Source organism: Motacilla alba, chromosome 1 (assembly GCF_015832195.1).
Source record: "Motacilla alba alba isolate MOTALB_02 chromosome 1, Motacilla_alba_V1.0_pri, whole genome shotgun sequence".
Taxonomy (NCBI): domain Eukaryota; kingdom Metazoa; phylum Chordata; class Aves; order Passeriformes; family Motacillidae; genus Motacilla; species Motacilla alba.
In genome coordinates, this window is record NC_052016.1 from 660,294 (window position 1) to 673,454 (window position 13,161).

Here is a 13,161-nt window from a genome sequence, read left to right on the forward strand (position 1 = left end):
TCCATGTGAAGCAGGGATCACCGTGCAGTTCCCACATCTGCACTGATTTAGCTGGACATTCCTGGATTGCACAGTCCCAGGTGTGCCACAGCTCAGCCACCAGCAGCGAGCAGCACTCGGGTCTCTAGGGATACCTGTGCAGGAATCACCAGAATTCCCCCACTCTGCCACCCCTGGGCACAGATTTAGGAAGGCTGGGAGGGAAGCAGATGTCAGGAACAAGGAAATGACTCTGTGCTGACAAATGACCCAGTGACTGTGTGCTGACAAAACATGTAACCCCAAAAGCATGGAGAACAGCTGGCAGTGATTATTCCAGCTCTCCTTTCATTCCAGGCCACACAGGAGATGCTCTTTGAGGCCCCATTCCTCAGGGCTCCCAAGAAAGGCAGATTATTCTGCTTAAGCACAGTTATCTCCCAAGCCACTGCGGGCCCAGCTCAAAGCCCAATTAGAGGCTTCTTAATTGATCACCAGCCTGGAGGAGAATGGAGCTGGTGAAGGGCAGAGCAACCCAGAAGCTGTCATGGCAGACCATAATACCTCACTCCTTTGCTCACTGCAGTCCCAGAGACTTCTTTCCTTGCAAGAGGAGTACAAGGACACAGGAATTCTGAATGCTGATAAAACCTGCTGTTTGGAAGGACTGTGCATTCTGGGGAGGCTTGGATGGGCCCAGAAGTGAGGCACAGATCAGGTTCACTCCTGTGTCCCCCAGCTGTGAGGGATCCTTCAGCACACACAGGCCAGCACACTGCCAGCTGCAGCGAAGATCAGCTGAATACCAACAACAGAAAAACACTCCAGAACAGCACAGCCAGACAGACACTTCCTCAGGGACTCCCTGGATCCTGGCAGTGCCCCAGGCCAGGCTGGACACTGGGGCTGGAGCAGCCTGGCACAGGGGAAGGTGTCCCTGCCATGGCAGGGGTGGCACTGGGTGGGCTCTGAGGTCCCTCCCAGCCCAAACCATTCTGGGATTTCTCAGAACAGAAAATTAATTCCAGAGTTTTACAAGTTGTTTTAGCTCAGAATTGCTTTCCTTCCTTGAGGACTCCTGTACCTCCCCTTCTCTCCCAGTAACAATCAAACGCCACCTCCACAAGCCCAACCCAGCTATTCCAGGAGCAAACACTGGTGGAAGAGCAGCAGCACCCATCTCTCAGGGATTTCTCATTACTCCAAAACTCCCCCTCCAAAGTACTCAAGGATCTGTATTAAAAATTTTTACTTAAATATTTACTTCATTTAATTCAGAGATGACTGAAAAAATAAGAGAGGCAGAGAGAAAGGAATGTCCATGAGCTGCTTTATGATTTACAAAGGCAGCTTGAATAAGTTTCAGCTCAGCTTCATTAACAAAAATGTGCAGGTCTTGTCTCTATGACAACTCCAGAGGGAGTGGAATGATTCCCTTCCTCTCAAGAGCCTGGAAAACTGAATAATTCAGAGAGGAAGAGATCCTTAGTCAGACTATTTACAACTGTTTGGATTTGTTAACACCTATTTAAAACCAAGGCCTATGGAAGATTTTTGGAGAAAGGATGTCTTGTTTAAGACAAAACTTCTTTCCTTGTTTAATTCAGAGGCAAGAGAAGTTCCAAAGGGACATCTGAACACCCACTGAGGCTTCAGCAAATAAGACAACCAGTCCAGCTTTGATATTTGTAAGATGAAGATAATCAGAAAAGAAAATAAGCTCTTTATTTAAAAGCCATGTAGGTCTGGGCATGCAGATTTCCAAAGCAATTAAATAATTCTCCTCTTTCTCCTGTCAGAGCAAAATTCTGCCTTTAACAGTCCTTAACTGCACCAGAAGGTTTTTGCAATGGCAATAAACTCCTTCCCAAATAGCTCACAGAGGAAAAGGGAACAGGTTCCCCCAAAGTTCTCCATCCCTCTCACCCAACCCAGAATGAAAACCAGTTTCAATTCTCTCTGTCTCACACCAGTGTGTGTGCTGGTAGCAATTATTAATGCAAACCATGAATAACTGGGCGGGACCTCACAGCCCACCCAGTGCCACCCTTCCCCTGTGCCAGGCTGCTCCAGCCCCAGTGTCCAGGGATCCAGGGGCAGCCCCAGCTGCTCTGGCAATTCCATCCCAGCCCCTGCCCACCCTGCCAGGGAACAATTCCTCATTGCCAGGATCCCATCCAGCCCTGCCCTCTGGCACTGGCAGCCATTCCCTGGCTCCTGGGCAGGTCTGGCAGGGTGAAAGCAGAAACCCCTCATCCCTGCAGGAACATCTGGCACTGTGGGAATGTTTGTGGCACTGTGGGAATGTCTGTGCTGTGGAATGGGCAGCAGATTTGGATCTGGCTGAAGTCACCAAGGAGTGACAAAACAATTTCAAGCTTGGACCCAACTCCAATGGAAACAGTCTGTGTCAATCTTCATTTTTGTAACAAACACTCCAGGTCTTGCCTAGGCTCTCCCATTAGCAGATGCATTACTAATTACTGAGCTTAGCAATTGTATCACTGTATTGCAGTCAGTTTTAACAGAGCTGAAAGCATTTAGCAATTCGAAATGACAGCTTGAAACTGCCAGCTCCCAAAATGCCATTTACTGGGACAGCCCAGGGCCATCAGCCTCCTGCCCACCTGGGGACACCTGGGCACCCCTGGGCTTGTGTCCAGCCACTGCCACCAGCACCTCCAGGGCCCTTCCCAGCCCTGTGCCCCAAGACTGGGGAGCTCTGTGGGGTTGTGGTGACCCCAGGGCAGGAGCCAGCACCTGCCCCTGTTAACCCTCACCCCGCTGACCCCAGCCCAGAGGTGACCCCAGGCCAGATGCCCCCGCATGGCTCCCTGCCCTGGGGCACAGCCACCCAGCCTGGCACTGCCCAAGGGAGCCCTGGATGCAGATTCCCTGGGCTGGCACCAGCTCTGAGCCTGGGGAACCCCAGGAGAGCCCAGCCCACAGCCCTGCCCCGGTGTGCCCCACACGCAGCCCTGTGCCCACCCCACACTCACCATATCTGTGCTAGCACTGGCTGAGGTAACCCAGATTGGAAAAAAAAGTTCCTGGCTTGATCACCTGTAAAAGAAACAGGACATGGCTTCAGCTCCAGCTGCAAACACCTGGCAGAGGGAATGGGGCATCAGGAGGCAAAAGAGCTGCAACAGAAGCCCAACCCATGCCCTGACTGATGAGCATGTAACAAAACAGAGCAATGAAGAAGAGGCCTCCTATTGCCTTTGAGACCAAAGTTGGATGAAAATTTATTAGGATCGGGGCAATTCCTTGATTTGGAGCTTTGCTTCCCACTGTTTCAATCAGTTCTGCATTTAGATCTTTCCAAGAGGTCAACCGTGCTGATGTCAGTGCCGTACAAATTGGATTTCTGAATCTGATTTCAGTTAAAGTGACACACCTTTATTTAATCAGACCTTTTATTTATCATAATATGAGTGTGGTGGACTGAGCCCAGGCACAAAGAACCCATCACTCCCTTCCACAGCAGGATGGGGAATAGAAAATATCAGAAAATAACAGAAAAGCTGGGGCTGATGTGGCAAAATATTTGAACAATGGGATATAAAATAAGAAATACCTGTTCATATTTTCTCATTATTATGCCCATATGTCTCCCAGGCAGCTCTGTACACATTCAGGCTCACCAGTTAAGCTTTAACTAAACAAAGTTAGGAGTGGAAGCTGTTTGCTTACCAGTGATAAATCCAGCAGTTGGTTTCAGACTATGGAACTGTTGATCATGTTTTGCTCTCTCCTCCACAGTAATAGCCCAGATATCCAGGTTGCCTGGTTCAAAAGAAATGGAGAAATGCTATTAAGAAGCATGACCTAAAAAGCACCCCCTGTTCTTATCTGGCAGCAGGCTGGGGCTCCTCAAACAACCCAGGGGTGGGAGGTCGCTTGCCCCCAGAGCACACGCAGCTGGAATTCCAGTTCCTTTGCCTGCAAAGGCACCTCTTCCCCCAGAATCCCACCTGACCCTGCCACAGAACAATCCCCAGCAGAGGCGCCCTTCAGGGGCAAGCAGAGCAGTCTGTCTGTCCTGCACTGAGATTTCTCTTTGTAGCCCTCCTGCAGACCAGGTGCACAGCCCAACGGCCAGGCGGATTCCCAGGATCTGAAGGGGCCTGCAAGGAGGAGGGACTGCTCATCAGGAACTGAGTGCCAGGGATGGGCTCAGACCCAGACAGGGCAAATCTGGGTGAGTTACACAGCAGGAATGGTTCCCTGGCAGGGTGGGCAGGACTGGGATGGAATTCCCAGAGCAGCTGAGGCTGCCCCTGGATCCCTGGCAGTGCCCCAGGCCAGGCTGGACACTGGGGCTGGAGCAGCCTGGCACAGGGGAAGGTGTCCCTGCCATGGCAGGGTGGCACTGGGATGAGTATCCCAATCCAAACCAGTCTGGGATTCTGTGATTTCGTGTGAACAGCAAACAATCCTGTTCCTACTGCACGGCCAGGGCCCATCCTGGATTTTTCACTGCATTTCCAGATGCTGCAACGTCCCCTGCTGTAAATGAAGAGCTAAAAATATTTGTTCTAACCTAAATGTGGCTGATGGGACAACGAGGGAAAAACTGGCAGTGATCCCACCCAAAGGCATCTGCTGCACCTTCCAGCAGCTACCAAGTCCAGGAACCCTGGAAGGAAAAGCACCTGCACTTCTCCAGGGCAGGAGGAGCAGAATGAGGCGGTGCCTGAGGGGCCTGGCTGTGCCCTGCAGGGACAGAGGGTGGGGCTGGAAGGGAGGGATGGATGGATGAATGATGGAGGGATGGATGATGGAGGGATGATGGATGATGGAGGGAGGGATGATGGATGCAGCACACAGGGCTCTGGGCTGCAAAGGGAGGTGTCTGCAGAGCCACCACAAAGCTCCGAGAGATGCACAAACACTTCCCTAGAGAAAACCCTTGGAAAGGAACACGTTTATGCCAAGTGTTTGCACACAGGAACAGTTCAGAACACGCCAGAAATCACTTACCCCCAAAAGGTGTTGGAAACTGAGCCATGGTTCTGTCACTTTTAGCTTGTTAATAGATGCCTGGAAAAGAAAAAGAAAACAAACAGATATTTGACACAGTATCTTCTATTTTCCATACATTTTCTGGATGATTAATTACTAGAGGAAAAAAAAAGGCAGTGAGGAAGCAGGATTGTATCAATACTTCCCACACCAAGTGGGACTCCCAAAACTCATTTTTGCACTTTCCTGTGCACCTCTGAGGGCATCTTCCTCCCAGCAGGCAGCTGCATTCCACTTCTGCCTCAAGAACGGCCTCAAAAGCAGCCTTTATTTGTAAACAAGTATTTATTCCTAAATAGCCAGAGAGCAGAGCTCAGTCCCACCCCAGGGCTGCTGCTGCAGGCTCCATGACTTTGCTGAGTGTCCCAACCCCTGCTCAGGAGGGAAATCAGCTCCATTTCCAACTGCTGCGAGCCACCACCGGCGATCTGGTTTTTATTCCTGGCAGCAAATGCCCTGCCTTAAATGAAATTCGTGGCTACACGGAGATGAACTCCTCGTGCTGCTGCGTCCCCAGCCCCAGGAGCAGCGAGGGCCCGAGGTGCAGGGGAGGCTCCAGGAGAGCACCGCTGGCTCTGCCAACAAAGGCACCGCGCAGCCTCCAAATTTCAGCCGGACACAGAGAAGGAAAACCATTTTTCTTGCTGCACACAAAGGCTGCCATGAGCTGCCCGAGCCAGGGGACAATGGCCAGCACAACAATGAGCCGTGGCCTCTTGTCCTGGGAGATTCCACTCGTGTCTTCCAGGCAACAGCAGAAAGGCAGAGGGGAGCAGAATCAGGGGAATCATTTAGGCTGCCTGAGCAGCAGCAGAAATTTATCAATATCCCTAAGAAAAGGCTTTCACTTGCACCAACAATTTCCTTTTGTCTGAATTCCTGTTTGCTCCCCTCCCCATCCCCCTTTCCCACTTCCCACATTCTCTTCTGGCTTCCAACTTGGGAACCTCCTCCGTGTCCCCTCCCCAGATGTCCCTGCACAAACCCCTGGCACTTTTGCCAGCCAGGCTCCCCAGCAGTTGGAATTTGGGAGTGATGGACGCAATCCTGACTCTTTTTGCTCCTGATCTGGCCGAGCCTGTGACTCCAGAGCCTGGTGGCCCAGGCCAGGGAAAGCAGCTGATGCTGCTCCCAAGTGTTATCCCAAAAGTTTCAAATTCCAGCTGCAGAGATGCAAGGGTTCAGAGCAGCTCCCTGAGCTGTGGGGCTCTCCCAGAAGCATTCCTGAAGTGCTGAGCGATCAGCACTTTTATCTCTGCCTGTTTTCTTATTGTTCTCTGCTCTGGGAAAAAACTCAGCGGTGCTGCTGGGTTTTATGACTGCAAGGAAACCTTGAGGGGAAAAATAAAGGAAAAAGAAAAAAAAAATAAGAAGGGGAGGACGAAGGAGGAGGAAAAAATAAAAACAAAAAAAATCTCAAACAAGCAAAAAGAAAACTAAACCAAAACCAAACTTAAAGAAGAAAAAAAATACAAAAAACCAAAACCAAAACAAACAAACAAACAAAAATCCAAACCAAAAAAAAAAACCACCAAAGAAGCCAAAAAAAGCCACACATACACACACACAAAAAAGGAGAAAAAGCAGGAAAACCCAAAAGCAGAAGTCCCTGAAGTCCCTCCTCTCACAGCCCGGGCAGTTTCCATATTATCTGCTCCTTTGCAGCACAAGGGGAGCAGCAGAGCTCTTTGGGCTCAGCCCTTCAGGGAACAGCCTCCTCCACAGACTGCCAGGATTCCAAAGGAATCGACTCCCCTTTACCTTGAACTCCGGGGAAGAGGAGAGCGAGAGGGAAGTCTGAACACCAGCCCCGTGCTGCATGCCAAGGAAAGCAGAAACTACGGCAAAGAACTTCCAGAAGGGAAAAAAAAAAAAAAAAAGAAGAAAGCAAGCAAGAAATAAACCAAAGCCAGCTGGGGGAATGGAGAGAAGGAGCAGAGAACTGTGTTTAAATGCGAGGCTGAAACCCAAAGCAAAGCTGACTGCAGACAGACGGACAGACAAGCAATCTGAGGGAAAGGCAAGGCTCCCCCTGACTGGAACAGGCTGCAGTTTGCTGCTCACTGCTGATGGCCCACCCCAGTTCCACAAGGACAGGTGGCACTGTGCAGGGCTGGGGTGACACCAGGGCCCCAGGCCTCTCTCCAAAGGTTGGATCAGTTGGGCACAGAGGTCCATCCTGACCCAAGCTGCTCTGTGATTCTGGTTTTGGGGTTGAAGAGCTCATGGATGGAGAACAGGTATTACTGATCCCCAAAAACATCTGGCACAGTTGTGATATTGTAAAATATCATATATATGAAAAGTATTGTAAAGCAAAACACCAGCACAGGATCCCTGGGGCTGGCAGAGCCCTGCCAGCCCATGCAGTGCCAGCTGTGCCCCACGGCCACCTTGTCCCCAGCCCAGAGCACTCAGTGCCACCTGCAGGGGACACCTGCAGGGATGGGCACTGCCAAGCTGCCTGGGCAGCCCCTGCCAAGGCCTGAGCACCCTTTCCATGGGCAAATTCCTGCTGCTGGCCAAGCTGAGCCTGCCCTGGCCCAGCCTGAGGCCGTTCCCTCTGCTCCTGTCCCTGTTCCCTGGCAGCACAGCCCGACCCCCCCGGCTGTCCCCTCCTGGCAGGGACTTGTGCAGAGCCACAAGGGCCCCCTGAGCCTCCTTTGCTCCAGGCTCAGCCCCTTCCCAGCTCCCTCAGGAATTCTCCAGCCCCTTCCCAGCTCCCTTCCCTGCCCTGGACACGCTCCAGCCCCTCCAAGTCTCTTTGCAGTGAGGGCCCAGCACTGACATCTCAATTTCCAACCTGATTTTGACACAGTAACCAGCTGTTTAGAAGTGCCTTCCACATTCTCCAGTCCCCACCAGCTCCACAGCAGCACTCACTCCACTCCTCTGCCTTCCTTGTCTCTCCCAGCATCCCCAAGAAAGAACCCACAGTGGGATTAAAGCACAGATCTTGAAGGAACCAAATGTCCAGAGAGCTGCCAGAAATCCCGGCTGGATAAGCTGAGCTCTGTGCCATCCCTTCCCTTCAGGAAAGCTGTGATTTCACTCCAGGCACTGACATTTGTATAAACCTGGATACCTCAGCAATTTTTTGAACCCTGATAAATTCAATTGCTGCTGACCAACGAGTTCAGGAATGATTCAAACAGGAAGAAGGGGAGACGAGCAGGGGAAGCACAACTGCACTGTCAGTGGATTGCACACAGCTCCCTGGGAAGGCAGCCCAGAGCAGCAATGAAACAGGAGCAACAGTGCCTCGGAGGGTGTGTGCTGCACAGGAGGCAGGAGATGCAGCTGACACTTCATCCTTCCTCGAGAGAGCACAACAAGGAACTTGGAGTACTCACCTTTGCCTGGCACAAAAGAGCTTAAGCCACTGCTGCACTGGGATTTGCCAAAGCAATCCAACATTAAACATCTCCTCCCAACGTTAAACACCTCCTCCCAACGTTAAACACCTCCTCCCCTGAACAGCAGAGATGCAGATCTCATCCACAGGGTCCAAACCACTGAACTCTGGGGTCACTCACGAGTTCTGCCCTTCCCAGCCCTCCAGAAAAGGCAAATATTCCAGATTGCAATTCCCAACAGCAGCCACCCCACAGGTCCTCTCCCCACCAAGGCCAGAGGATCCCCGGGGCTGGCACAGCCCTGCCAGCCCATGCAGTGCCAGCTGTGCCCCACGGCCACCTTGTCCCCAGCCCAGAGCACTCAGTGCCACCTGCAGGGGACACCTGCAGGGATGGGCACTGCCAAGCTGCCTGGGCAGCCCCTGCCAAGGCCTGAGCACCCTTTCCATGGGCAAATTCCTGCTGCTGGCCAAGCTGAGCCTGCCCTGGCCCAGCCTGAGGCCGTTCCCTCTGCTCCTGTCCCTGTTCCTGGCAGCTGTCCCCAGGCTGTCCCCTCCTGGCAGGTCTGTGGGCCACTGGAGCGTGTTGGTGTTCCCAGGTCAGGGACAGCAGTGACAGATCAATGACATTACAGCAGATCAATAATGGGAAATGCCCACAGGACCATTCCACAGCTGCTCTCTGTGTTTCCCCCTGCTCTGGGCCTGCAGAAAGGCCCCTGGTTGTCAAAACTGTTCACTGAACATCTCCTGGCCTCTGGGGCTTTCTGGAAAGCCCAAAAAATCTGGGAGAGAAATCACAGAATCATGGAATGGTGTGGGTCGGGAGGGACCTTAAAGCCCACCCAGTGCCACCCCTCTCCTTGTCCCTTGCCAAGGACACCTTCCACCAGAGGAAACTCCACAAGCTCCCCATCCATCCATGGTTTCCCGTGGAGCCCAGAGCACCAGGAGCCTCTCCCCGTGCCTGGCCTGGGGATGATGAGATGTCCCCTGGCACAGGGATGGAAAGTGAACAACACCAGCAATAAGGCACAACTGGAACTTTACAACCTGTACAATTAATTATCTTTATAGACACTAATGAGAAACAATCGCTCACCCCCTGCTCTGAGTGAGGGAGACAAGGCCTGCCCAGCTCTCAGGGCTCTCTCTTCCACCTTACACTGCTGCAGCTAAGCTCAGAAATATTTCAACTCTTGATCCTCACTCCAAGTTGTTTCTTCTCATAAACCAATACCCTATATACAAGCACTGTTTATATATATATATATATATATATATATATATATATATATAAAATATGTATTATATATAGTATGTATTAATATATATAATATGTATATTATATATATTTAATTTATATTAGGGTTCATATATGAAAATATATATATTGGGTTATATATATGTAAAATATATTATACACCTATTAGGTTATATATATAATTATATATATATAACACCTATTAGGTTATATATATAATTATATATATATATAACCTAATCATAACCCTACAAGTTGTTCACATAAAAGTAAAACTGAACTATGTAGAGAACAACTCCACACATGTAAAATCCCAGACCATGTCTAAATTTAAGTACTGATGTTTATAAAGCTTTTACCTCGAAAAAATGAGGAGTAACTCCAGTAAAAACATTTCTTCATAGGAGTCAGACAAATATGAAAATTCCTTTCACAGTGTATTATGTATGGACTTTAAAAATATGGCTCAGAACTTTATTAGAGTTTCTATTTAAAGTTATCTGTGCTCTGCCGAGGCCATGCTTACAGAGAAAACTGCAATAAAGCCACAGGAGGTATAAATCAAGAATAATTGAGCTATTTCAGTGCTGTGTGTCTTCATACAGACACGTTTCACACAAGAAAGATCCTGGTTTTGTTTTCCCTAAAATGCAACCCAGCATTTCTACTCCTAAACAATTCCTCAGGAGATAATTCTGGCATTCAGATCAAGAATTAATTCCTGAGGCCACTTATCAGTCACCTTCCTCCTCCCACAGGAAAAAAAAAAGAGACAAACCCAACCAGATAAAGTCCCAACATCCTCCAAGAATTCCAAATGACAACAAAATCCCCCCAGCAGGACATCCCACGAGTGTCCCAGGCTGGCAGCAGGGTTTGGAGCTCGCAGATGTTCCGTGGGAAAGCCTCTAGACCAGGAGCAGTCAAGGACTCAGAGAGTTTTCGCAAAGCCTGGTAAGTTTGGATCAATGCTGGAAACAAAAGCATTTGAGACATTTAGGTTATTGTGATCCTTGCTCTTTGGAGCTCAGATTTTAACTCAGTCACCACTTTGCAAAATTTTCCAGGCTTTCTGCTCCTTACAGCAGTGACTGGCGAAGTAAAAACCTTCACAAGTGCTGCCATTTCTGCTATTTTGTACCCAGCACCCAGAAGAGATTAACAAACACCTCCCCAGGGCAGACGTTTTCAACCCTGTGGCACTGATCAGACTGCTGAGACATCACCTCTGCATCCCAGAACCATGGGTTGGGTTGGGAGGGACCTTAGAGATCATCTGCCTGACAGAGGGACAGCCAGAGGGGACAGGGACAGGAGCAGAGGGAACGGCCTCAGGCTGGGCCAGGGCAGGCTCAAGCTTGGCCAGCAGCAGGAATTTGCCCATGGAAAGGGTGCTCAGGCCTTGGCAGGGGCTGCCCAGGCAGCTTTGCAGTGCCCATCCCTGCAGGTGTCCCCTGCAGGTGGCACTGAGTGCTCTGGGCTGGGGACAAGGTGGCCGTGGGGCACAGCTGGCACTGCACGGGCTGGCAGGGCTGTGCCAGCCCCGGGGATCCCAGGATCTCTCACACACGGGCTCCTGCAGGAACCCCAGTCCCAGCTGAACTGGTGCTGGATTGCAGCACCTTCCCAAGAGGTGGCTGCCTCTCATTTTAAAAGGTTTCACACAATGAAAAGCCATTGTGTCGCTCAACTGCTCCTAAACCCCTCGATAAGAAATAAGGATCTTGTTTTATTTTCAGGTTAATAGCTGCTGGCTTCATCCAGAACCACCAGACCCTGTGAAGCAGGGATTCCAGGAGTTTCTCAGTTCTTGGTTGATTTCTTAAGTTGTCTTTACTCACACAGGTGCAGCAGTGACCTCATTTTGCTTGTTGGGGGAGTGTGTTAAAAACCCTCATAACACAACGGCAGTGGGCAACTTCTGACTCCTTCAAAACAAGTACTGAACCCCAAAAGCTGCAAGACAAGAATTAGGAAGTTGGGAATACTTGCACACCTACAACAACCTTAACAGCAGCCTGACACTAACCTCAAGAGTGATCTGGAAAGCAGGACAAGAAAGTGCAGGATCCCCTGGTGGATGTGGGAGCTGTGTGCCCTTGGATCTCACAGTCTGCTTTATCTGACAGACCTGGAGCTCCCAGAGCAGCTCCAGCAGAGCTGAGCAAGGGCCTGGAGCCCCCCCGTGCCCGGGAGAGGCTGCGGGAGCCGGGGCTGAGAGCCTGGAGAGGAGCCCCAGCTGAGAGGGGCTCAGCCCCGCCTGGCCCTGGGGCTGTCCCTGCCTCTGTCCCTGTGTCCCTGTGTCTGTCCCTGTGTGCAGGAGGTCAGAGCAGCCCCAGGCTCTGCTCCAGGCCCAGCAATGGCCCCAGAGCCACGGGCAGGGGCTGAGCCCAGCAATTCCCCTGCCCAGGAGGCACAACTCCTGCCCTGGGCAGGGACCGAGCTGGAGCAGAGCCCAGACAGGGCTGGAGTCTCCTCCCTGGGACATTCCAGAGCCACCTGGACCCAGCCCTGTGCCCTGGGCTCTGGGATGGCCCTGCTGGAGCAGGGAGATGCCACCAGTGACCCAGTGTGGTCCCTCCCAGCCTCACCCACCAGGTGACTCCATGAATACCAAGAGAAGCAGGTTAAGCAGATGGGTTCTGGTGTTTCTATCCCATAAACTGAAGACAGTCCTGCTTTATTTCCAAGCTGCTCATCCAGCTGCGTCCATGGCTCCAGGATCCCTAAGCAATGGCACCCAGGAGACTCTTGGAACAAAAGAGAAGTGGCCGAGGCCTGGAGTCCAGCCTTGGCTGAGTCTGAGCGCTCTGTGACCCCTCAGTGCCAGCTTTATCCTGATTTCATGGGAGTACATTATTCTCAGAGGAGTCTGACAGTCACAGCACACCTTCACCTGGCCACCCTCAACTCCTGAACTCCAGCTTCCAGAGGGCAGAGCACCGCTGCTTGGAAAGCTGGAGCACTTCTGCGGGCATCTTCCCCTCACCACACTCTGATCTGTCCAGTCCTCACCACTAAGAACCTCGTTTCCTTCAGGTACTGTGTCTGCAAGAACCACCCCAACTGGGTTAGACAATAAATAATCACAGGGCTTTTTGCACATTAACCCTTTCCTTATTCCTGCATCAACTCACACCCATTCCACCCACCTCGAGCCACCTCCTGCAGCAAGGGGGACGCAGCTGCAGCACATCCAAGTCAAGAGGATCATGGAAATACTCTGGGAAGTGGCTGATACACTTCTTCCCTCCCTCTCCTACAGATGCCCATGACACAGCTCTGCAGGAACTGCCATGCTTCAACCCAGCTCGATGCTTTTAAAGGAATTAGGGCAGCCAAAGGAACAGGTCAGAGCTGTTAAGTCTGGCTTGGACAGCAGTGGTGCCTTCCAGCCCAAGATCTAATCACTGTAGGCCTGACCTGATCCCATGTAGCTATGCTGTGAAAATCCACATGCTTGTCTCAACTTTAGAGCTGATCCTTAGAAATGGGGACTATGAAAAAAAAAAAGAAAATCAGCTATTCTTGAGTT

At 51.0% G+C, this 13,161-nt stretch overlaps 1 protein-coding gene across 8 annotated transcripts in view; it reads right to left on the minus strand.

The window, feature by feature from the left end:
* ITSN1 (intersectin 1) overlaps positions 1 to 13,161 on the minus strand; it is a 107,886-nt gene that overhangs the window by 75,636 nt on the left and 19,089 nt on the right. For all 8 annotated transcript variants that reach the window (XM_038143030.1, XM_038142760.1, XM_038142856.1 and 5 more), the window contains 3 exons: positions 4,966 to 5,025; positions 3,676 to 3,768; positions 2,979 to 3,042 (listed from right to left, as the gene is read on the minus strand). In XM_038143030.1, the coding sequence (XP_037998958.1) occupies positions 2,979 to 3,042; positions 3,676 to 3,768; positions 4,966 to 4,993 (185 nt within the window). In that variant the 5' untranslated portion in view covers positions 4,994 to 5,025. The remainder of the gene's footprint in view (positions 1 to 2,978; positions 3,043 to 3,675; positions 3,769 to 4,965; positions 5,026 to 13,161) is intronic.